The sequence below is a fragment of the Heterodontus francisci genome, chromosome 40, assembly GCF_036365525.1.
Source record: "Heterodontus francisci isolate sHetFra1 chromosome 40, sHetFra1.hap1, whole genome shotgun sequence".
NCBI lineage: Eukaryota > Metazoa > Chordata > Chondrichthyes > Heterodontiformes > Heterodontidae > Heterodontus > Heterodontus francisci.
The window spans coordinates 708298-734645 of record NC_090410.1 but is presented as its reverse complement, the minus strand read 5'-3'; the positions used below and the strand labels follow the sequence as shown (position 1 = coordinate 734645).

Below are 26348 nucleotides of genomic sequence, written 5' to 3'. Positions count from 1 at the left end.
CTGATTCCCTGATTCCTAACTGTGGTATGGGGAGAATGGGGAGGCAGCGTTCCCTGATTCCCTGATTCCTAACTGTGGTATGGGGAGAATGGGGAGGCAGCGTTCCCTGATTCCTAACTGTGGTATGGGGAGAATGGGGAGGCAGCGTTCCCTGATTCCTAACTGTGGTATGGGGAGAATGGGAGGGGGCAGCGTTCCCTGATTCCCTGATTCCTAACTGTGGTATGGGGAGAATGGGAGGGGGTGGCGTTCCCTGATTCCTAACTGTGGTATGGGGAGAATGGGAGGGGGTGGCGTTCCCTGATTCCTAACTGTGGTATGGGGAGAATGGGAGGGGGTGGCGTTCCCTGATTTCTAACTGTGGTATGGGGAGAATGGGAGGGGGCAGCGTTCCCTGATTCCCTGATTCCTAACTGTGGTATGGGGAGAATGGGAGGGGGTGGCGTTCCCTGATTCCTAACTGTGGTATGGGGAGAATGGGAGGGGGTGGCGTTCCCTGATTTCTAACTGTGGTATGGGGAGAATGGGAGGGGGTGGCGTTCCCTGATTTCTAACTGTGGTATGGGGAGAATGGGAGGGGGCAGCGTTCCCTGATTCCCTGATTCCTAACTGTGGTATGGGGAGAATGGGAGGGGGTGGCGTTCCCTGATTCCTAACTGTGGTATGGGGAGAATGGGGAGGCAGCGTTCCCTGATTCCTAACTGTGGTATGGGGAGAATGGGAGGGGGCAGCGTTCCCTGATTCCCTGATTCCTAACTGTGGTATGGGGAGAATGGGAGGGGGTGGCGTTCCCTGATTCCTAACTGTGGTATGGGGAGAATGGGAGGGGGTGGCGTTCCCTGATTTCTAACTGTGGTATGGGGAGAATGGGAGGGGGTGGCGTTCCCTGATTTCTAACTGTGGTATGGGGAGAATGGGAGGGGGTGGCGTTCCCTGATTTCTAACTGTGGTATGGGGAGAATGGGAGGGGGTGGCGTTCCCTGATTTCTAACTGTGGTATGGGGAGAATGGGAGGGGGTGGCGTTCCCCGATAACAGTTCCTCACAAGGGGTCTCAACAGTGAGTGTCGATGGCCAATTGGAGCATAAGGTGTGACAATCGAAGTTGACCCTGTCCTCAGCCAGGGGGCATCTTTGGAGGGAAGTGGAAACAGACTTGAGGGGCTGAATGGCCTCCTCTTCCTATGATTTTGTATTTTTTCTCACTTTGTCTCGGAAGTGCCGAAGCCACAAAAATGTGAATCAACAAAATGTGCACAGCCTGAAAATCGAACCTCAGGCCTACTGGTCTTAAACAAGGGAGTAATTTAAAATATTTACAGTCACAGATCGACAGCTGGTTGACTGTAAATTATATGAATCATCAGATCTCCATAACTAATTGCTCTCATGTGTGAGGTATGCTGGTGTGAATAGACTGCTTCTCATGAGGGAACTTGTTCTCTCATCTCCTGTACCAGGTTCCTGGTATGCAGTGTGTAACAACCTCCACCTTCTGTAATTGCACAGCTTGGAGTGACAGACAGAGGTGTAGAGATTGGGAACATCCGGATTTAATCCTCACTCAGATAAGGATCATGTTTCCAGTCCAATAATTAGTAAGATATAGCAGCCTCGAATGTTGGCATGGAGCTCCCACAAGGAATGGTCCATTGCACCTTGCCCCCATCAGCTCATGTCCAGGAACGCAATGATGTGCATTGAAAGAGTGCGATACTGGGGACCGTGACATTGTTTGTGCGAGGTGGGTTTGTTCACAGTGATTGAGAACCCTGAGTACAGGAAGGATCCATTCTAGCTCCTGCTGCCATGGGATCTAGAACACAGGGTGAAGATTCATGTGCTTTGAGTCTAGTCTTTAAGATACTCAGCCACTCAATCGCTCATTTCAATTTCCACCCAGCCTTTAACCATTTCTTTCTGTTTACAGTTCTGATCATTTATTCCACAGGAAATGACTGCCCCCATGGATTTCAGAAAACCGCTGATGGGCGATGTCAAGGTAAATGAGTTGGAACATATGAAATTCTGAACCCCACTGCTCCCATAACTCACTGGGTATAAATAAAATCCTGATTCTGAGCCACATGAGTGGGGAAGACCCAGCCCCCCATTCGCAGCGTGAGCTGCCATTAACTCTTCTCAGATAGGGCTGCACCAGGGGAGCTACAGTTACCTTAGCGTCTCCGGGATATGAGCTAGACTGCCAGTGATGTGCTTCCTGCTGCAGTCTGGACCATGTCTGCCTCAAACTCCACTGTAATGTTCCTGATGTTTGAATAAACTGTGAACACCCACCATCAGGATTCAGACATGAAGAATAGCTGTTTAACGGGCTACTAATAGAACAGACTGCATTCCCAGGGATGGTTTTGCTGTACCCATCACAGCTGCCTGGGCCCCTCCAGATCAGTGCTGGCAGTTTCTGTGAATTGACTGAATATGGAAGAGAGAAATAAAAAGATTCTTTCTGTGCGAGCACATTAACCATTCAGTTTGCACAGCCATAGTGCTGTTGAGGGTAAAAGGTGCAGAACCTCTTTAAACAAGGGATTAGTGCAAAGTGGATTCCAGGCCATAACCACCCCCCCCCCCCCCCCCCCTCCCCTCCCAGTGAGAGGCTGGGGACTTGAATAAGCTGAAAGCTGCTTTAGTAATTAGGCTGTATTATAAAGGCCTGCATCAGGCTTGGAGGAGGGATTGATGCTTTGGTATTTGGAAAATCTCATTCCCCCTCTTCCTCCGTGGGCAGCTTCATTGAGAGTAGTTGTATGGTCGGAGCCCGATCTACATTCATGCATTATGTTCCCTACCCCTTCCCAGCATTCTGCACATTCCTCCCAACTAATCTTAACACTGGCATGAACAGATCAAATTCCAACCTTGACACATTATATCTTTAAGAACTGTTTGGTACCAAGGTGACGTATCAGACTGGAGAACCAGAGTCTGGTCTTAAAGCAGTAATGTCCTTTCCTTCACCCAAAATACCATTTAGGAATGAACACTTGCTGAGACACAGTTCCACAGCCACTGACCATTCATGTGTGATGTCAGTGAGGGTCAGTCAGCTGGTGATCTGGATAGCACCTCCCTGTGCAGTAATCTCTACCACCATGAAAGAGAATAATCACCAGGACTTCTCAGCTCCCCACCCCCACCCCCGTCACACGCCCTCCTGACATAAACATAAATTGTTGTTCATTCATTGGCATTGGGCCTAAATCCCAGCAGTTCACCAGTTGACACCAGCAGGAGTGGTTCAAGATGCCCCACACCCCCAGGGGATGTCTGGGGGTGGGTAATAAATACCAATGTGCCCATATCCTAATCAGCATGAACAACACTGCTGTTTTTCTATGGCTGCATCAGCCACCACTGCAGAGCCTCTCTAACTACTGGCAAGGTTTCTGTTTATGTTAACTGGCAGGTGAGGTTCGTAGGTATACAGTATTAAATCTCTAGATGGAAAAAGCAGATGCCACCTCACTTACTGTTTGCCTTTCCATAAGAATTTTTTCTCTTATAAAAATAATTCAGGCATGAAAATTTAGCACACAGTAATCGTCTAGAGATCCTGACCATTAATATTGTAACGCTCATAAAACAAGACTAGAAAGAAGCTTTTGACCCAGCACTCGCCCACTGCAGAGCGTAACGTTACGACCAGTATAGCCAAGTCTCTTGCTCTGCTTCTTCCAGATATCAACGAGTGCTCCATGCCAGGAATCTGTCAGAACGGCAAGTGCCTGAACGTGAGAGGCAGCTACAGCTGTGTATGCAGCCCAGGTTTTGTCCAGGACACTTCTAAGAGCCGCTGCATCTGTAAGTGATCAACCAACAGGACAGGAGCCCCCAGAACACAAGGCCAACACCGTCGCACTGTTACCCTTGTGTACAATCACCAAAAGTGCCTACTCAGTCTCTCCCAGGCAACAGTTACAGCCCCAACCTCCAGAATTACATCAGATTTAGTTGAGAGGACCTGAGGAATGGGAGTTTACAGTATAGAAGGAAGCCATTGTGCCCATCATGTCTATGGAAGCCAATAGCAAGAGCAATCTCAAACTAAACCCAATGTCCCACTCTCTCCCCATAGCCCTGTATCAATCCCAAACTAATCCCACTGTCCCACTCTCTCCCCATAGCCCTGTATCAATCCCAAACTAATCCCACTGTCCCACTCTCTCTCCATAGCCCTGTATCAATCTCAAACCTATCCCACTGTCCCACTCTCTCTCCATAGCCCTGTCTCAATACCAAACGAATCCCACTGTCCCACTCTCTCTCCATAGCCCTGTATCAATCCCAAACTTGTCCCACTCTCTCTCCATAGCCCTGTATCAATCCCAAACTAATCCCACTGTCCCACTCTCTCTCCATAGCCCTGTATCAATCCCAAACTAATCCCACTGTCCCACTCTCTCTCCATAGCTCTGTATCAATCCCAAACTAATCCCACTGTCCCACTCTCTCTCCATAGCTCTGTATCAATCTCAAACTAAACCCAATGTCCCACTCTCTCCCCATAGCCCTGTATCAATCCCAAACTAATCCCACTGTCCCACTCTCTCCCCATAGCCCTGTATCAATCCCAAACTAATCCCACTGTCCCACTCTCTCTCCATAGCCCTGTATCAATCCCAAACTAATCCCACTGTCCCACTCTCTCTCCATGGCCCTGTATCAATCTCAAACTAAACCCAATGTCCCACTCTCTCCCCATAGCCCTGTATCAATCCCAAACTAATCCCACTGTCCCATTCTCTCTCCATAACCCTGTATCAATCTCAAACTAATCCCACTGCCCCGCTCTCTCCGCATAGCCCTGCATCAATCTCAAACCTATCCCACTGCCCCATTCTCTCCCCATAGCCCTGCATCAATCTCAAACCTATCCCACTGTCCCACTCTCTCCCCATAGCCCTGCATCAATCTCAAACCTATCCCACTGCCCCACTCTCTCCCCATAGCCCTGTATCAATCTCAAACTAATCCCACTGCCCCGCTCTCTCCGCATTGCCCTGTATCAATCTCAAACCTATCTCACCGTCCCACTCTCTCCCCATAGCCCTGTATCAATCTCAAACTAATCCCACTGCCCCACTCACTTCCCATAGCCTTGTATCAATCTCAAACCTATCCCACTGTCCCACTGTCTCTCCATTGCCCTGTATAAATCCCCAAACTAATCCCACTGCCCCACTCTCTCCCCATAGCCTTATATCAATCTCAAACTGATCCCACTGCCCCGCTCTCTCCCCGTTGCCCTGTTTCTATCCCCAATCTAATCCCACTGCTCCACTCTCTCCCCATATCAATTTCAAACTAATCCCACTGCCCCACTCTCTCCCCATAGCCCTGTATCGATCTCAGCTTCAAATATTTATCCAATTTTGCCTTAAAAGATGCAATGGTGTCTGCCTCAGGCTCTCCCTCAGTAGCATTCTATGCTCTGTATAAAGAAATTGCCCCCAGCATCTGTCCTCGCTTTCTGTAACCTTTCAAATTGATGAGCCTCATCACCAACTTACCAATCCCTTTGAAACCCTTTTAAATATCTCAGTAAAATCTCTTCCCTTGTCTGCTCCATTGAAACAGTCCCAGGGCATCATCCATTCCTGCATCACTGCAGGAGTTCCTCAGGGTAGTGTCCTAGGCCCAACCACCTTCAGCTGCTTCATCAATGACCTTCCTTCAATCATAAGGTCAGAAGTGGGGATGTTCGCTGATGATTGCACAATGTTCAGCACCATTCGTGACTCCTCAGATACTGAAGCAGTCTGTGTAGAAATGCAGCAAGACTAGGACAATATCCAGGCTTGGGCTGATAAGTGGCAAGTAACATTCATGCCACACAAGTGCCAGGCAATGTCCATCTCCAACAAGAGAGAATCTAACCATCTCCCCTTGACATTCAACGGCATTACCATCACTGAATCCCCCACTATCAACATCCTAGGGGTTGCCATTGACCAGAAACTGAACTGGAGTAGCCATATAAATACCGAGGCTACAAGAGCAGGTCAGAGGCTAGGAATCCTGCGGCGAGTAACTCACCTCCTGACTCCCCAAAGCCTGTCCACCATCTCCAAGGCACAAGTCAGGAGTGTGATGGAATACTCTCCACTTGCCTGGATGGGTGCAGCTCCAACAACACTCAAGAAGCTCGACACCATCCAGGACAAAGCAGCCCGCTTGATTGGCACCCCATCCACAAACATTCACTCCCTCCACCACCGACGCACAGTGGCAGCAGTGTGTACCATCTACAAGATGCACTGCAGCAACGCACCAAGGCTCCTTAGACAGCAACTTCCAAACCTGCGACCTCTACCAACTAGAAGGACAAGGGCAGCAAATACATGGGGACACCACCACCTGCAAGTTCCCCTCCAAGTCACACACCATCCTGACTTGGAACTATATCACCGTTCCTTCACTGTCGTTGGGTCAAAATCCTGGAACTCCCTTCCTAACAGCACTGTGGGTGTACCTACCCCAAATGGACTGCAGCGGTTCAAGAAGGTAGCTCACCACCACCTTCTCAAGGGCAATTAGGGATGGGCAATAAATGCTGGCCTGGCCAGCGTCACCGATATCCCATGAATGAATAAAAAAAAAATTCCATTGTTTCCACCTCAAGCACTGGTTCCATAACAGAAAGGGAAGAGAAAGGTTAAAAAGGGTTTTACATCCACCCGAAAAATGCTGGCATGGCCTGTGGCACCCTCCATAAAGGGATTACAGGACCCCAACTGGTTTGTGAGGAAAATTTCATTCTTTTCCCACAACTGACCTGTCCAACACCCAATCAGATCGCCAATAGTTATCTTGAAGAAAATCAGGCTAAGTGTGTATGATAGGGGAGCTCGTATCGGACAGTGGGACAGCTTGTGTGTGTGTGTGTGTGTGATGGGAGAGCTGAGAGTGGGACAGGCTATGTGTGTGTGAAGTGAGTCTGTGTGAGTTTTTTGTGTGAAGTATGTGTGTGTGTGTGGGGCAGGGACCGGGGAGCTGGTATTGGAGAGTGGGACAGGTAGTGTGTGTGTTTTATGGGGGGGAGGAGGGGAGCAGGGCTATTTTTTTGCCAGTTGCTGCAGTGGGTATAAAGTCTAGAGTAATCCATGTAGGACAGGTGCTTTCCTGTTGGCCATATTGTGTGCAGACTGATTGAAAGCAAATGATGTGTCCTGTTGCCTGTTTTTTAATCAGATGTTGGTCTCAGCCTTTCTGATCTTGGTGATCCAGTGCAGTGCTGCAGGATCCCTGTCCCTTGCAGTAGAGTCATACTGACTGGCCGTGTCTTGGATACAATGTTCTCTGTCCTGTTTCCTGCTCTCAGTGGGGGCAGCAATCAGGATACTGCACTAATATCATTGTGATGGAGGGGGAAATCAGCCTGGGTTCATGGTCTTGATCATCGTGCAGTGAGCTTTTTGGGAAGTTCACACATGTGGGGACAGGATCAGTCTGCAGGGCTACTCCTTTTATTCCACTAGCCTGCCTATATAGATTTCCATAGGCTGAGATACAGGAAGGCAGCTGGTGCCTTTCCAAAATGTGTTCCGTGCATTTACTGAGAAACCTGCTGTGGTTTTGATGTTCCAGCACAGCAGGTTATATCGTTGACCAAAGGACCTTGTTACCGGATTTGGAGAAGTGGAACTTGCTCAATGCCGGTTGTGCAGAACATCACCAAACCAATCTGCTGCTGCAGCCGGGTTGGCAAAGCCTGGGGGCCAGACTGTCTCAAATGTCCATCTCCATTCACAGGTAATCAAAGGCGGAACTCACAGAGAAACTGATCAGGCTGGAACATTCCAGCAATTTTATCAGGGTGCGGGGGAGAGGGGATTGAGGTTGGGAGTGGGAATATGATGGGGGGAAGAGAGGGGGAGAAAGGAGGAGAAGAGGGAGGGGTAGAGAAGGAGAAGAGAAGGGGAGAGAAGGGGAAATGGAGAGGGGGGATGGAAGGAGAGAGAGGGCAGGAGATAGAGGGAAAGGAGAGGAGGGAAGGGGAAAGACGGAGGAGGGAGGCTGAGGGAGGGAAGGGGAGAGATGGTGAGAAAGAGAAGGAGATAGCTGAAAAGAAGGGAAAGGAAAAGAGGGAGGAGGGAGGGCAAGATAGGGAAGGAGAGGGGACAGGAGGAGGAGTGGGGAAGAGGGGGGAGTGGATGAGAGGGGAAGAAAGGAGGGGAAGGGAAGAGAGGGTGTGATATAGAAGGAAAGAGGGAGGGGAAGGAAGGGGCGAGGTCTGGAGGGTGAGGAGAGATGGGGAAGGGGAGGGGAGATGGTTAAGGGAAGAGGAGATGGAGAAGGGGAGATGGAGAAGGGGAGATGGGGAAGGGGAGGGGAGATGGGGAAGGGGAGAGGAGATGGAGAAGGGGAAGGGGAGGGGAGATGGGGAAGGGGAGAGGAGATGGGGAAGGGGAGGGGAGATGGGGAAGGGGAGATGGGGAAGGGGAGAGAAGATGGAGAAGGGGAGAGGAGATGGAGAAGAGGAGGGGAGATGGAGAAGGGGAGGGCAGATGGAGAAGGGGAGATGGGGAAGGGGAGGGGAGATGGAGAAGGGGAGGGGAGATGGGGAAGGGGAGAGGAGATGGGGAAGGGGAGATGGGAAAGGGGAGAGGAGATGGAGAAGAGGAGGGGAGATGGAGAAGGGGAGGGCAGATGGAGAAGGGGAGATGGAGAAGGGGAGGGGAGATGGGGAAGGGGAGAGGAGATGGAGAAGGGGAGGGGAGATGGGGAAGGGGAGAGGAGATGGAGAAGGGGAGATGGGGAAGGGGAGGGGAGATGGAGGGGAGATGGGGAAGGGGAGAGGAGATGGAGAAGGGGAGATGGAGAAGGGGAGGGGAGATGGAGAAGGGGAGAGGAGATGGAGAAGGGGAGGGGAGATGGGGAAGGGGAGATGGAGAAGGGGAGGGGAGATGGGGAAGGGGAGAGGAGATGGAGAAGGGGAGATGGGGAAGGGGAGGGGAGATGGAGAAGGGGAGAGGAGATGGAGAAGGGGAGAGGAGATGGAGAAGGGGAGATGGAGAAGGGGAGATGGAGAAGGGGAGGGGAGATGGGGAAGGGGAAATGGAGAAGGGGAGGGGAGATGGGGAAGGGGAGAGGGGATGGAGAAGGGGAGATGGAGAAGGGGAGGGGAGATGGAGGGGAGATGGAGAAGGGGAGAGGAGATGGAGAAGGGGAGATGGAGAAGGGGAGGGGAGATGGAGAAGGGGAGAGGAGATGGAGAAGGGGAGGGGAGATGGGGAAGGGGAGATGGAGAAGGGGAGGGGAGATGGGGAAGGGGAGAGGAGATGGAGAAAGGGAGATGGGGAAGGGGAGATGGGGAAGGGGAGGGGAGATGGGGAAGGGGAGAGGAGATGGAGAAGGGGAGATGGGGAGGGGAGATGGAGAAGGGGAGAGGAGATGGAGAAAGGGAGATGGGGAAGGGGAGATGGGGAAGGGGAGAGGAACTGTGGTGAATGGAAAGTTGGAGAAATTTATTTTAAAGTGAGTGTTCTGTGCAGTGAAGAGGCTTTGCTGTCCCTCTGGAATACAAGCTGAATTTTCTCTGTTTATCCAGTGAGCCAGGGTGAATAGAAGCCTGAGAGTTTGCTGTCAGACTGCAAATGATCAGCAGGATCAGAGACCTTGGCGTCCTCACCATTAGAAACACAGGATGGAATGAGGGGGCTGAATGGAGATTGTTTATTTGTTACCCCTGGTCAGTCAGTGAAGTTCACTCACTCCACCTGCTGGACAATCTGAGTCTGCCTTGAGCCTTAAACCTTTGTTTTGTTTTGGGATGTGACCTTAAGGAGATGTCGGAAACAGTGATGGTTTGTTCAGCTGAGAGCATTGCATTAGGCATTCAGGGTTAAGCATATAGTGTGAGTCTGGAGTCACATGTTGGCCACACTGAGCTGGGCAGAAGCTTCTCTTCCCTGATGGGCAAAGTGAACTTTGAGTTTTTATAATCTGGAACTTTATGCTCACTTGACTGGTGACAACTCACAAATTATCAAATTTGTTTATTCCAATTTCAAAATGTGCTCTGATGGCGTTTGAACTCACAATCTGTGCTGATGGCCCGAGTCAGTGTCACCATCACTGTATCCCCGCTGTGTCTGAAGGTCTCTCTGGGTGTTCTCACATTCTGAATTTCACCGTCCCGGCTCAGATGGATTTCGGGAGATTTGCCCTGCGGGATCTGGTTACCATTACATCAGGTCAGATCTCCGCTACAATAACCAGATAACAGGAGGAAGGGGCCGAGGAATCATGAATGTGGATCGAGCATCGCGCACCAGCACCCCAGCACCTCACCTCCAGTACACAGAGGGTATGTTCAGGGTAGCTGAGGGGATGCAGGGTGAAGGAAGGGTGGGAGGGTGTGGGAGGAAGGAAGGGAGTGTATATGAACATACGAATTAGGAGCAGGAGGAGACCGCTCGGCCCCTCGAGCCTGCTCCGCCATTCAATAAGATCATGGCTGATGATTGTAACCTCGACTCTACATTCCCGCCTACCCCGATAACCTTACACACGACCCCCCCCACCCCCCGCCCCCGCTCCTGCTTATCAAGAATCTATCTACCTCTGCCTTAGAAATATTCAAAGACTCTGCTTCCACTGCCTTTTGAGGAAGAGAATTCCAAAGACTCACGACCCTCTGAGAGAAAAATATTTCTCCTCATTTCTGCCTTAAATGGGCGACCCCTTATTTTTAAACAGTGACCCCTAGTTCTAGATTCTCCCACAAGGGGAAACATCATTTCCACATCCACCCTGTCAAGACCCCTCAGGATCTTATATGCTTCAATCAAGTCGCCTCTTACTCTTCTAAATTCCAGTGGATACAAGCCTAGCCTGTCCAACCTTTCCTCATAAGACAACTTGCCCATTGCAGGTATTAGTCTAGTAAACCTTCTCTGAACTGCTTCCAATGCATTTACATCCTTCCTTAAATATGGAAACCAGTACTGTACACAGTACTCCAGATGTGGTCTCACCAATGCCCTGTATAACTGAAGCAGAACCTCCCTACTTTTGTATTCAATTCCCCTCGCAATAAACGATAATATTCCATTAGCTTTCCTAATTACTTGCTGTACCTGCATACTAACCTTCTGCGATTCATGCACTCGGACACCCAGATCCCTCTTCATCTCAGAGCTCTGCAATCTCTCATCATTTAGATAATATGCTTTTTTATTCTTCCTGCCAAAGTGGACAATTTCCCACTTTCCCACATTATACTCCATTTGACAGATCTTTGCCCACTCACTTAACCAATCTATAGCCCTTTGTAGCCTCCTTTTGTCCCCTTCACAAGTTACTTTCCTACCTATCTTTGTGTCATCAGCAAATTTAGCAACCATACCTTCGGTCCCTTCATCCAAGTCATTTATATGAATTGTAAAAAGTTGAGGCCTCAGCACAGATCCCTGTGGCACACCACTTGTTACATCTTGCCAACCAGAAAATGACCCATTTATGCCTACTCTCTGTTTCCTGTTAGCTAACATGTTACCTCCTACACCATGAGCTTTTATTTTCCACAATAACCTTTGATAACCTCGACCAATAATGGTGCTACTCAGCCACTCTTGGTGATGGACATGGAAATCCCCCACCCAGAGTACATTCTGTGCCTTGCTACTCTTAGTGTTTCTTCCACTTGGTGTTCAACATGGAGAAACACTGATCCATCATCCGAGGGGAGGGCGGTAGGTGGTAATCAGCAGGAGGTTTCCTTGCCCATGTTTGACCTGATGCCATGAGACTTCGTGGGGTCAGTGCTGGGGCCTCAACTTTTCACAATTTATATATAAATGACTTGGATGAAGGGACTGAAGGTCAGGTTGCTAAATTTGACAATAACCTGTCGAGTCCGCAAAGTCCTCCTTACTAACATCTGGGGGCTTGTGCCAAAGTTGGGAGAGCTGTCCCACATAATAGTCAAGCAACAGCCTGACATAGTCATATTCACGGAATCATACCTTACAGACAATGGCCCTGACACCACCATCACCATCCTTGGGTATGTCCTGTCCCACTGGCAAGACAGACCCACCAGAGGTGGTGGCACACTGGTATACAGTCGGGAGTGAGTCAACCTGGGAGTCCTCTACATTGACTCCGGACCCCATGAAGTCTCATGGCATCAGGTCAAACATGGGCAAGGAAACCTCCTGCTGAATACCACGTACCACCCTCCCTCAGCTGATGACTCAGTACTCCACCATGTTGAACACCACTTGGAGGAAGCACTGAGGGTGGCAAAGGCACAAAATGTACTCTGGGTGGAGGACTTCAATGCCCATCAGCAAGAGTGGCTCAGTAGCACCATTATTGACCGAGCTGGCCAAGTCCGAAAGGACATAGCTGCTAGACTGGGTCTACGGCAGGTGGTGAGGGAACCAACAAGAGGGAAAAACCTATTTAATCTCGTCCTCATCAATCTACCTGTCGCAGATGCATCTGTCCATGACAGTATTGGTAGGAGTGACCGCACAGTCTTTGTGAAGATGACGTCCCATCTTCACATTGAGGATACCCACTGTCGTGTTATGTGGCACTAGCACTTAAATGGGACAGATTTTGAACAGATCTAGCAACTCCAAATTGGGCATCCATGAGGCGCTGTGGGCCATCAGCAGCAGCAGAATTGTACTCAACCACACTCTGTAACCTCATGGCCCGGCATATCCCCCACTCTACCATTACCATCAAGCCAGGAGACCAACCCTGGTTCAATGAAGAGTGCAGGAGGGCATGTCAGGAGCAGCAACAAGCATACCTAAAAATGAGGTGTCTGCCTGGTGAAGCTACAACACAGGACTACTTGCGTGCCAAACAGCGGAAGCAACATGCGATAGACAGAGCTAAGCGATTGCATAACCAATGGATCAGATCTAAGCTCTGCAGTCCTGCCACATCCAATCGTGAATGGTGGAGGATAATTAAACAACTAACAGGAGGAGGAGGTGCCACAAATATCCCCATCCTCAATGATGGGGGAGCCCAGCACATCAGTGCGAAAGATAAGGATGAAGCACACGTGACCATCTTCAGCCAGAAGTGCCGAGTTGATGATCCATCTCGGCCTCCTCCTGAAGTCCCCAGCATCACAGATGCCAGACTTCAGCCAATCCGATTCACTCCATGTGATATCAAGAAACGACTGAAGGCACTGAATACTGCAAAAGCTATGGGCCCTGACAATATTTCGGAAATAGCACAGAAGATTTGTGCTCCAGAATGAGCCACATCCCTAGCCAAGCTGTTCCAGTACAGCTACAACACTGGCATCTACCCGGCAATGTGGAAAATTGCTCAGGTATGTCCTGTACACAAAAATCAGGACAAATCCAATTACTGCCTATCAGTCTACTCTCGATCATCAGCAAAGTGTTGGAAGGGGTCATCAACAATACTTACAAGCAGCACTTGCTTAGCAATAACCTGCTCACTAACACTCAATTTGGATCTGCCAGGGCCACTCAGCTCCTGACCTCATTACAGCCTTGGTCCAAACGTGGACAAAAGAGCTGAACTCCAGAGGTGAGGTGAGAGTGACTGCCCTTGACATCAAGGCAGCATTTGACCGAGTATGGCATCAAGGAGCCCTAGCAAAAACTGGAGTCAATGGGAATCAGGAGGAAAACTCTCCACGAGTTGGAGCCATACCTAGCACAAAGGAAGATGGTTGTGGTTGTTGGATGTCAATCATCTCAGTCCCAGGACGTCACTGCAGGAGTTCCTCAGGGTAGTGTCCTAGGCCCAACCAATTTCAGCTGCTTCATCAATGACCTTCCCTCCATCATAAGGTCAGAAGTGGGAATGTTCGTTGATGATTGCACAATGTTCAGCACCATTCACGACTCCTCAGATGATGAAGCAGTCCATGTAGAAATGCAACAAGATCTGGACAACATCCAGGCTTGGGCTGATAAGTGACAAGTAACATTCACGCCACAAAAGTGCCAGCCAATGACCATCTCAAACTAAAGAGAATCTAACCATCTCCCCTTGATGTTTCATGGCATTACCATCGCTGAATCCCCCACGATCAACATCCTGGGAGTTATCATTGACCAGAAACTGAACTGGACCAGCCATATAAACACTGGCTACAAGGGCAGGTCAGAGGCTGGAAATTCTGCTGTAAGTAACTCACCTCCTGACTCCCCAATGCCTGTCCACCATCTACAAGGCACAAGTCAAAAGTGTAATAGAATACTAATTTGGCAGGGGGATGGGATACAGAGTGGAGGTAAAGTAGGGGGGTGATGCACAGCCAAATATAGAAGAGAAATTTAGTCTATTTAAATGCAAGGTGTCTTACAAGTAAGGCAGATGAATTGAGGGTATTGATTAACACATTGGAATATGATATTATTGCTATCACAGAGACATGGTTGAGGGAAGGGCAGGACTGGCAGCTTAATATTCCAGGGTATAGAATCTTCAGGCGTGACATAGGGGGGTGTAAAAGAGGAGGTGGCATTACACTATTGTTCAACATGTCAATTACTGCAGTAAGGAGGGATGATATCCTCAAAGGTTCCTCAAATGAGGCCATATGGGTAAAACCTAAAAACAAAAAGGGGGCAATCACTTTGCTGGGAGTGTACTACAGGCCTCCAAACAGTCAGGGAGAGATAGAGGAGCAGATAAGTAGGAAAATCTCAGAGAGGTGTAAAAATAATAGGGGAATGGTAGTAGGGGATTTCAACTTCCCCTGTATCAACTGAGTTAGTCTTAGTGCAAAAGGCTTAAAGGGGGCGGAATTCTTAAAGTGCACCCAGGAGAGCTTTTTGAGCCAATATGTAGAAAGTCCTACAAGAGAAGGGCGGTACTGGACCTAATCCTAGGGAATGAAGCTGGACAAGTGGTAGAAGTGTCAGTGGGGGAGCATTTCAGGGATAGTGACCATAACTCTGTAAGATTTAAGGTAGTTATGGAAAAGGACAAAGACGGACAGGAAATAAAGGTACTGAATTGGGGGAAGGCTGATTTCAATATGATAAAACAGGGTCTGGCCAAAGTGGACTGGGAGCAGCTACTTGTAGGAAAGTCTACATCAGACCAGTGGGAGTCATGCAAAAAGGAAATAGTGAGGGTTCAGGGCCAACATGTACCCATAAAGGTGAAGGGTAGGACCAACAAGTCCAGGGAACCCTGGATGTCAAGGGATATAGAGTATTAGATAAGGAAAAAAAAGGAGGCTTATGGCAGATTCAAAGTGCAGAAAACAGCGGAGGCCCTAGAGGAGTATAGAAAGTGTAGGGGGGGTACTTAAAAAAGTAATTAGGAGAGCGAAGAGTGGGCATGAAAAAACATTGGCGGGCAAAATAAAGGAAAATCCCAAGGTGTTTTATAAGTATATTAAGGGCAAGAGGATAGCCAGGGAAAGAGTAGGGTCCATTAAGGACCAAAGTGGCAATCTGTGCGTGGAGCCGGAGGACGTAGGTGAAATTGTAAATGATTACTTTTCATCTGTGTTCACGATGGAGAAGGATGATGTAGGTGTAGAGATCAGGGAGGGGGATTGTGATATACTTGAACATATTAGTATTGAAAGGGAGGAGGTACTAGCGGTTTTAGCAGGCTTAAAAGTGGATAAATCCCCAGGCCCAGATGAGATGTATCCCAGGCTGTAATGTGAGGCAAGGGAGGAGATTGCATGGGCTCTGACACAAATTTTCAAACCTTCTCTGGCCACAGGAGAGGTGCCAGAGGATTGGAGGACAGCGAATGTGGTACCATTATTCAAGAAGGGTAGGAGGGGTAAACCAGGTAATTACAGGCCAGTGGGTTAAAGGCCGGCTACCTGTCGGGTTCGGGTCGTGTTGAGTTGCACTTCTGGGTCCGGCATTCGGGCTGGGGTCGGGCCGGGTCGGACACGCTCTATCACAGGTAAGTGGCTCCAATGTTAATTTAATTTTTGGACTAGAAAGGTGGTTTTGTTACAGTTATTGTAAGTTTGTGCAGATCAGCAACAAAGTGAAAAATGGAAGGTAAGTTAACTGATGGTCAGGTTGGGTCAGGCTCGGGTCAGATGTGGTTCTGTCGGGCTCGGATTGGTTTCTTTTTACAGAGAGTCTAACATCAGTGGTTGGGAAACTATTGGAAAAATTCCTGAGGGACAGGATTAATCTCCACTTGGAGAGGCAGGGATTAATCAGGGATAGTCAGCATGGCTTTGTCAGGGGGAGATCGTGTCTAACTAACTTGATTGAATTTTTCGAGGAGGTGACTAGATGTGTAGATGAGGGTAAAGCAGCTGATGTAGTCTACATAGACTTCAGTAAGGCTTTTAATAAGGACCCACATGGGAGATTGGTTAAGAAGGTAAGAGCCCATGGGATCCAGGGCAGTTTGGCAATTTGGATCTGAAATTGGCTTGGTGGCAGGAGGCAGAGGGTGATGATCGAGGGTTGTTTTCGCAATTGGAAGCCTGTGACCAGTGGTGTACCACAGGGATCGGTGCTGGGACCCTTGCTGTTTGTAGTGTACATTAATGATTTAGATGAGAGTTTAGGAGGTATGATCAGTAAGTTCGCAGATGACATGAAAATTGGTGGTGTTGTAAATAGTTAAATAGATGCATTTTGGGAGGACTAACAAGTCAAGGGAATATACAATGGATGGTAGGACCCTAGGAAGTACTGAGGGTCAGAGGGACCTCGGTGTACTTGTCCATAGATCACTGAAGGCAGCAGCACAGGTAGATAAGGCGGTTAGGAAGGTATATGGGATACTTGCCTTTATTAGCTGAGGCATAGAATATAAGAACAGGGAGGTTATGATGGAGCTGTATAAAATGCTAGTTAGGCCACAGCTGGAGTACTGTGTACAGTTCTGGTCACCACACTATAGGAAGGATGTGATTGCACTGGAGAGGATGCAGAGGAGATTCACCAGGATGTTGCCTGGGCTGGAGCAATTCAGCTATGAAGAGAGACTGGATAGGCTAGGGTTGTTTTCCTTAGAGCAGAGAAGGCTGAGGGGGAACCTGATTGAGGTGTACAAAATTATGAGGGGCATTGATAGGGCAGATATGAAGAAACTTTTTCTCTTAGCAGAGGGCACAATAACCAGGGGGCATAGATTTAAGGTAAGGTGCAGGAGGTTTAGAGGGGATTTGAGGAAAAGTTTTTTCACCCAGAGGGTGGTTGGAATCTGGAACGCACTGCCTGAAGGGATGGTAGAGGCAGGAACCCTCACAGCATTTAAGAAATATTTAGATGAGCACTTGAAACGCCATAACAAACAAGGCTACGGGCCAAGTGCTGGAAAATGGGATTCGAATAGATAGGCTTGATGGCTAGCATGGACACAGTGGGCCGAAGGGCCTGTTTCTGTGCTGTATAACTCTATGACACTTGCCTGGATGGGTGCAGCTCCACAAATACTCAAGAAGCTCAACACCATCCAAGACAAAGCAGCCCCCTTGATTGGCACCCCATCCACAACCTTCAACATTCACTCTCTTCACCACTGACACGCAGTGGCAGCAGTGTTTAGCATCTTCATTTGTTCATGGAGTATGGGCTTCACCAGACCAGCATTTATTGCCCATCCCTAATTGAGTGGCTTGCTAGGCCATTTCAGAGTCAACCACATCTGGAGTCATATGTAGGCCAGACCAGGTAAGGACAGCAGATTTCCTTCCCTAAACGACATTAGTGAACCAGATGGGTTTTTACAACAATTGACAAAGGTTTCATGGTCACCGTTAGACTAGCTTTTTAGTTCCAGATTTATTAATTGAATTCACATTTCACCATCTGCCATGGTGGGATTTGAACCCATGTCCCCAGAGCACTAGCCTGAGCCTCTGGATTACTAGTCCTGTGGCATTACCACGACACCACCGCCTCTCCCTAAAAATGCATCTACAAGATGCACTGCAGCAACTTGCCAAGCCTCCTTCGACAGCACCTTCCAAACCCGCGGCCTCTACCACCTAGAAGGACGAGGACAGCAGATGCATGGGAACACCACTACCTGCAAGTTCCCCTCCAAGCCACACAACCATCCTGACTTGGAACTGTATCGCCGTTCCTTCACTGTCGCTAGTTCAAAGTCCTAACAGCACTGTGGTGTACCGACACCCCAAGGACATCAGCGGTTCAAGACGGGAGCTCACCACCACCTTCTCAAGGGTATTTAGGGATGGGCAATAAATACTGGTCTAGCCAGTGATGCCCACATCCCATGACTGAATAAAAAAAAACTTATCAAATGCCTTCTGGAAATCCAAGTACAGTACATTCACTGGTTCCCCTTTATCCACAGCACATGTTGCTTCTTCAAAGAAATCCAATAAATTGGTTAAACATGATTTCCCTTTCACAAAACCATGTTGATCCTGTCTGATTACCTTGAATTTTTCTAAGTGCCCTGCTATAACGTCTTTAATAATAGCTTCTGACATTTTCCCTAAGACAGATGTGAAGTTAACTGGCCTATAGTTTCCTGCTTTCTGTCTCCCTCCCTTTTTGAATAAAGGAGTTACATTCGCTATTTTCCAATCTAAAGGAACCTTCCCTGAATCTAGGGAACTTTGGAAAATTAAAACCTATGCACAATAAACTATCTCACTAGCCACTGCTTTTAAAAATGGGGGATGGAGGGGTGGGAGGGAGGGAGGGTGTGGGAGGGATGGAGGGTGTGGGAGGGATGGGAGGGAGGGAGGGTGTGGGAGGGATGGGAGGGAGGGAGGGTGTGGGAGGGATGGAGGACGGGTGGGAGGGAGGGAGGGAGGGTGTGGGAGGGATGGAGGGGTGGAGGAGGGGTGGGAGGGAGAGAGGGTGTGGAAGGGATGGAGGGTGTTGGAGGTGATGGGGAAGTAGGGATGGAGGTGGGGTGGGGAATGAGTCGGGTAGGGTACAGAGGGGAAAAGCAATGTTCTGATTTACTTTCTATATCTTGTGAAGCTCCCAGGTTGAGAGAGACAACGAGTGCAGTCAGGACACCTGCAACTCTACCAGCTGTGCCCAGGACATCTCGTCCAGGTATGTATATGATTCACAGGCCCTGAACAAGACGATCGATAAACATTCAAGAAAATAACCCAAATAAAAAAAAAACCTCTTATTTTTCTGCGAGACATCGAACGTTCCCAGATCCAAGTTTTAGTTTCACAGTGTCGCGATCCTCAGACCTGCCACTTTATGGGGTTTTAAGAGGTCCCTGTCCATTACGGTCTGTTCAGAGTTGAGCATCTGTCATTTTGCTGTCAGATTTAAATTACAAAGTTTTGTTAACGTGGTTTAGAAATTCTGGTGTTGCGTAAATTGCTCCAAGGACTGAAGCTTTTAATAATGGCACAGTTGGAACAGGATACCAGACGCTGAGAGCAAAGAACAGCAGTAACTGTGGGAAAGACGGAGTTTGTATCTGGCATGCTGCAACAGTTGTCAAAAATGTAACAGCCCTGCTCCTTGCCTGGGCAGTGACCATGGAACAGCCCTGATCCTTCCCTGGGCACTGACCACGTAACAGCCCTGCTCCTTCCCTGGGCACTGACCATGTAACAGCCCTGCTCCTTCCCTGGGCAGTTACCATGTAACAGCCCTGCTCCTTCCCTGGGCACTGACCACGTAACAGCCCTGCTCCTTCCCTGGGCACTGACCATGTAACAGCCCTGCTCCTTCCCTGGGCAGTTACCATGTAACAGCCCTGCTCCTTCCCTGGGTGTTGACCATGTAATAGTCCTGCTCCTTACCTGGGTGTTGACCGTGTAATAGCCCTGCTCCTTCCCTGGGCAGTGACCATGTAACAGTCCTGCTCCTTCCCTGGGTGGTGACGGTGTAACAGTCCTGCTCCTTCCCTGGGCAGTGACCATGTAACAGCCCTGCTCCTTCCCTGGGTGTTGACCATGTAACAGTCCTGCTCCTTCCCTGGGCAGTTACCATGTAACAGCCCTGCTCCTTCCCTGGGCACTGACCATGTAACAGTCCTGCTCCTTCCCTGGGCAGTTACCATGTAACAGCCCTGCTCCTTCCCTGGGTGTTGACCATGTAACAGCCCTGCTCCTTCCCTGGGCACTGACCGTGTAACAGCCCTGCTACTTCCCTGGGCACTGACCATGTAACAGCCCTGCTCCTTTCCTGGGCAGTGACCATGTAACAGCCCTGCTCCTTCCCTGGGCAGTGACCGTGTAACAGTCCTGCTCCTTCCCTGGGTGTTGACCATGTAACAGCCCTGCTCCTTCCCTGGGCACTGACCGTGTAACAGCCCTGCTACTTCCCTGGGCACTGACCATGTAACAGCCCTGCTCCTTTCCTGGGCAGTGACCATGTAACAGCCCTGCTCCTTCCCTGGGCAGTGACCGTGTAACAGTCCTGCTCCTTCCCTGGGTGGTGACCGTGTAACAGCCCTGCTCCTTACCTGGGTGTTGACCGTGTAATAGCCCTGCTCCTTCCCTGGGCAGTGACCATGTAACAGCCCTGCTCCTTCCCTGGGCACTGACCATGTAACAACCCTGCTCCTTCCCTGGGCACTGACCATGTAACAGCCCTGCTCCTTCCCAGGTGTTGACCATGAAACAGCCCTGCTCCTTCCCTGGGCAGTGACCGTGTAACAGTCCTGCTCCTTCCCTGGGTGGTGACCGTGTAACAGCCCTGCTCCTTACCTGGGTGTTGACCGTGTAATAGCCCTGCTCCTTCCCTGGGCAGTGACCATGTAACAGCCCTGCTCCTTCCCTGGGCACTGACCATGTAACAACCCTGCTCCTTCCCTGGGCACTGACCATGTAACAGCCCTGCTCCTTCCCAGGTGTTGACCATGAAACAGCCCTGCTCCTTCCCTGGGCACTGACCATGAAACAGCCCTGCTCCTTCCCTGGGCAGTGACCATGTAACAGCCCTGCTCCTTCCCTGGGTGGTGACCGTGTAACAGCCCTGCTCCTTCCCTGGGCAGTGACCGTGTAACAGTCCTGCTCCTTCCCTGGGTGTTGACCGTGTAACAGCCCTGCTCCTTCCCTGGGTGTTGACCGTGTAACAGTCCTGCTCCTTCCCTGGGCACTGACCATGTAACAGCCCTGCTCCTTCCCTGGGCACTGACCGTGTAACAGCCCTGCTCCTTCCCTGGGTGTTGACCGTGTAACAGCCCTGCTCCTTCCCTGGGCAGTGACCGTGTAACAGCCCTGCTCCTTCCCTGGGCAGTGACCGTGTAACAGTCCTGCTCCTTCCCTGGGCACTGACCATGTAACAGCCCTGCTCCTTCCCTGGGCACTGACCGTGTAACAGCCCTGCTCCTTCCCTGGGTGTTGACCGTGTAACAGCCCTGCTCCTTCCCTGGGCAGTGACCATGTAACAACCCTGCTCCTTCCCTGGGTGGTGACCGTGTAACAGCCCTGCTCCTTCCCTGGGCACTGACCATGTAACAGCCCTGCTCCTTCCCTGGGCACTGACCGTGTAACAGCCCTGCTCCTTCCCTGGGTGTTGACCGTGTAACAGCCCTGCTCCTTCCCTGGGTGTTGACCGTGTAACAGCCCTGCTCCTTCCCTGGGTGTTGACCGTGTAACAGCCCTGCTCCTTCCCTGGGCACTGACCATGTAACAACCCTGCTCCTTCCCTGGGCACTGACCATGTAACAGCCCTGCTCCTTCCCAGGTGTTGACCATGAAACAGCCCTGCTCCTTCCCTGGGCACTGACCATGAAACAGCCCTGCTCCTTCCCTGGGCAGTGACCATGTAACAGCCCTGCTCCTTCCCTGGGTGGTGACCGTGTAACAGCCCTGCTCCTTCCCTGGGCAGTGACCGTGTAACAGTCCTGCTCCTTCCCTGGGTGTTGACCGTGTAACAGCCCTGCTCCTTCCCTGGGTGTTGACCGTGTAACAGTCCTGCTCCTTCCCTGGGCACTGACCATGTAACAGCCCTGCTCCTTCCCTGGGCACTGACCGTGTAACAGCCCTGCTCCTTCCCTGGGTGTTGACCGTGTAACAGCCCTGCTCCTTCCCTGGGCAGTGACCATGTAACAGCCCTGCTCCTTCCCTGGGCAGTGACCATGTAACAGCCCTGCTCCTTCCCTGGGCACTGACCATGTAACAGCCCTGCTCCTTCCCTGGGCCCTGACCATGTAACAGCCCTGCTCCTTCCCTGGGCAGTGACCATGTAACAGCCCTGCTCCTTCCCTGGGTGGTGACCGTGTAACAGCCCTGCTCCTTCCCTGGGCACTGACCATGTAACAGCCCTGCTCCTTCCCTGGGCCCTGACCATGTAACAGCCCTGCTCCTTCCCTGGGCAGTGACCATGTAACAGCCCTGCTCCTTCCCTGGGCAGTGACCGTGTAACAGTCCTGCTCCTTCCCTGGGCACTGACCATGTAACAGCCCTGCTCCTTCCCTGGGCACTGACCGTGTAACAGCCCTGCTCCTTCCCTGGGTGTTGACCGTGTAACAGCCCTGCTCCTTCCCTGGGCAGTGACCATGTAACAGCCCTGCTCCTTCCCTGGGCAGTGACCATGTAACAGCCCTGCTCCTTCCCTGGGCACTGACCATGTAACAGCCCTGCTCCTTCCCTGGGCCCTGACCATGTAACAGCCCTGCTCCTTCCCTGGGCAGTGACCATGTAACAGCCCTGCTCCTTCCCTGGGCAGTGACCATGTAACAGCCCTGCTCCGTCCCAGGGCAGTGACCATGTAACAGCCCTGCTCCTTCCCTGGGCAGTGACCATGTAACAGCCCTGCTCCTTCCCTGGGCAGTGACCATGTAACAGCCCTGCTCCTTCCCAGGTGTTGACCATGTAACAGCCCTGCTCCTTCCCTGGGCACTGACCATGTAACAGCCCTGCTCCTTCCCTGGGCCCTGACCATGTAACAGCCCTGCTCCTTCCCTGGGCAGTGACCATGTAACAGCCCTGCTCCGTCCCAGGGCAGTGACCATGTAACAGCCCTGCTCCTTCCCTGGGCAGTGACCATGTAACAGCCCTGCTCCGTCCCAGGGCAGTGACCATGTAACAGCCCTGCTCCTTCCCTGGGCACTGACCATGTAACAGCCCTGCTCCTTCCCTGGGCACTGACCATGTAACAGCCCTGCTCCTTCCCTGGGCACTGACCATGTAACAGCCCTGCTCCTTCCCTGGGCACTGACCATGTAACAGCCCTGCTCCTTGCCTGGGCAGTGACCATGTAACAGCCCTGCTCCTTCCCTGGGCGGTGACCGTGTAACAGCCCTGCTCCTTCCCTTGGTGGTAACCGTGTAACAGCCCTGCTCCTTCCCTGGGCACTGACCATGTAACAGCCCTGCTCCTTCCCTGGGTGGTGACCGTGTAACAGCCCTGCTCCTTCCCGGGGCACTGACCATGTAACAGCCCTGCTCCCTCCCTGCGCACTGACCATGGAACAGCCCTGCTCCTTCCATGGGTGGTGACCGTGTAACAGCCCTGCTCCTTCCCTGCGCACTGACCATGTAACAGCCCTGCTCCTTCCCTGGGCACTGACCATGTAACAGCCCTGCTCCTTCCCTGGGTGTTGACCGTGTAACAGCCCTGCTCCTTCCCTGGGCAGTGACCATGTAACATCCCTGCTCCTTCCCTTGGTGGTGAACATGTAACAGCCCTGCTGCTTCCCTGGGCACTGACCATGTAACAGCCCTGCTCCTTCCCTGGGCAGTGACCATGTAACAGCCCTGCTCCGTCCCAGGGCAGTGACCATGTAACAGCCCTGCTCCTTCCCTGGGCACTGACCATGTAACAGCCCTGCTCCTTCCCTGGGCACTGACCATGTAATAGCCCTGCTCCTTGGGCAGTGACCATGTCACAGCCCTGCTCCTTCCCTGGGTGGTGACCATGTAACAGCCCTGCTCCTTCTCTGGGTGGTGACCGTGTAACTGCCTTGCTCCTTCCCTGGGCAGTGACCATGTAACAGCCCTGCTCCTTCCCTGGGTGGTGACCATGTAACAGCCCTGCTCCTTCCCTCAGCACTGACCATGTAACAGCCCTGCTCCTTCCCTGGGTGGTGACCATGTCACAGCCCTGCTCCTTCCCTGGGCAGTGACCATGTAACAGCCCTGCTCCTTCCCTGGGTGGTGACCATGTAACAGCCCTGCTCCTTCCCTGGGCAGTGACCATGTCACAGCCCTGCTCCGTCCTTGGGCAGTGACCATGTCACAGCCTTGCTCCTTCCCTGAGCACTGACCATGTAACAGCCCTGCTCCTTCCCTGGGTGGTGACCATGTCACAGCCCTGCTCCTTCCCTGGGTGGTGACCATGTAACAGTCCTGCTCCTTCCCTGGGCAGTGACCATGTAACAGCCCTGCTCCTTCCCTGGGTGGTGACCATGTAACAGCCCTGCTCCTTCCCTGGGCAGTGACCATGTCACAGCCCTGCTCCGTCCTTGGGCAGTGACCATGTCACAGCCTTGCTCCTTCCCTGAGCACTGACCATGTAACAGCCCTGCTCCTTCCCTGGGTGGTGACCATGTCACAGCCCTGCTCCTTCCCTGGGTGGTGACCATGTAACAGTCCTGCTCCTTCCCTGGGCAGTGACCATGTAACAGCCCTGCTCCTTCCCTGGGTGGTGACCATGTAACAGCCCTGCTCCTTCCCTGGGCAGTGACCATGTAACAGCCCTGCTCCTTCCCTGGGCACTGACCATGTAACAGCCCTGCTCCTTCCCTGGGTGGTGACCATGTCACAGCCCTGCTCCTTCCCTGGGCAGTGACCATGTAACAGCCCTGCTCCTTCCCTGGGTGGTGACCATGTCACAGCCCTGCTCCTTCCCTGGGCAGTGACCATGTAACAGCCCTGCTCCTTCCCTGGGCACTGACCATGTCACAGCCCTGCTCCGTCCTTGGGCAGTGACCATGTCACAGCCCTGCTCCCTCCTGGATGGTGACCATGTTCTCAGGCCAGTTTGACCCCTCACCTTCTCAATGCGGGATTGCTTAGTGTCCACACGCCACAACCTTCCCAAAAGTCACACACAATGCTTCAAATATGTCTGAAAAATATTCAACTGTTCTAATCTGACCTGAGGAACTGAATCTTCTCAGTCTTCCTCCTGGCCATTAGCTCTATATTCATCCTTCTCTCCAGAAGTGTCAGGTGATGAATTTTGGCAAAAGGGCGAGGCAATATGGACTTAATGGTGCAGTTCTAAAGTGTCTGCAGGAACAGACAGACCTGGGGGTGCATGTGCATCAATCTTTGAAGGTGACAAGATATATTGAGAGAGCAGTTAGCAAAGCATATGAGATCTTGGGCTTCATAAATAGAGGCATTGAGTACAAAAGCAGCGAGGTTATGCTGAACCTTTATAAAGCTCTGGTTAGTCTCCCAACCTGTGTATTGTGTCCTGTTTTGGTCACCACATTTTAGGAAGGATGTGAGGGTCCTGAGAGGGTGCAGAGGAGATTTACCAGTTTGGTTTCAGGGATGAACGATTTTAGTTACAAGGGAGGCTGGAGAAGCTGAGAATGTTCTTCCTGAAGCAAAGGAGATTGAGGGGAGATTTGATAGAGGTGTACAAAATTATGTCAAGTTTGGATAAGCTAGACAAAGAAAAGCTGCTCCCTTTAGCTGATGCTACAAGGCCTAGGGGACACAGATTGAAGGTTTTGGGCAAGAGATGCAGGGGGAATATGAGGAAGAACGTTTTTACACAGCGAGTGTTAATGACCTGGAACTTGCTGCCCACGAGGGTGGTGGAAGCAGAGACAATCAATGAGTTGCGTCTGTCTTCACAAAAGAAGGGGACAATGCAGATATTGTAGTTAAGGAGGAGGAGTGTGAAGTATTGGATGTGATAAACATAGGGAGAGAGCAAGTATTAATGGGATTAGCATCCTTGAAAGTTGATAAATCACCAGGGCCAGATGAAATGTATCCCAGGCTGTTAAAAGAAGCAAGAGAGGAAATGACAGAAGGTCCGACCATCATTTTCCAGTCCTCACTGGATACAGGTGTGGTGCCAGAGGATTGGAGAATTGCTAACGTTGTACCTCTGTCTTAAAAGGGAGCGAGGGATAGACCAAATACTTACAGGCCAGTCAAATTATAATGGGAAAATTATTGGAATCTATTCTGAGAGACAGGATAAATTGTCACTTAGAAAGGCACAGATTAATCAAGGATTGTCAGCATGGATTTGTTAGGGGAAGATCTTGTTTGACCAACTTGATAGACTTTTTTGAAGAAGTAACAAGTAAGATTGATGAGGGTAGTGCAGTTGATGTGGTCTACATGGATTTTAGCAAAGCTTTTGACAAGGTCCCACGTGGCAGATGGTTAAAAAAATAAAATCCCATGGGTTTCAGGGAAATGCATCAAGTTGGATACAAAATTGGCTCAGTGGCAGGAAACAAAGGGTAATTGTTGACGGGTGTTTTTGCGACTGGAGGG

At 50.8% G+C, this 26348-nt stretch overlaps 1 protein-coding gene across 3 annotated transcripts in view; it reads left to right on the top strand.

Annotated features, from left to right (window-relative positions):
* LOC137352973 (latent-transforming growth factor beta-binding protein 4-like) overlaps window positions 1–26348 on the top strand; it is a 228162-nt gene that overhangs the window by 45395 nt on the left and 156419 nt on the right. For all 3 annotated transcript variants that reach the window (XM_068018807.1, XM_068018808.1, XM_068018806.1), the window contains exons 5-9: window positions 1951–2001; window positions 3702–3824; window positions 7611–7775; window positions 10171–10332; window positions 18941–19018. In XM_068018807.1, the coding sequence (XP_067874908.1) occupies window positions 1951–2001; window positions 3702–3824; window positions 7611–7775; window positions 10171–10332; window positions 18941–19018 (579 nt within the window). The remainder of the gene's footprint in view (window positions 1–1950; window positions 2002–3701; window positions 3825–7610; window positions 7776–10170; window positions 10333–18940; window positions 19019–26348) is intronic.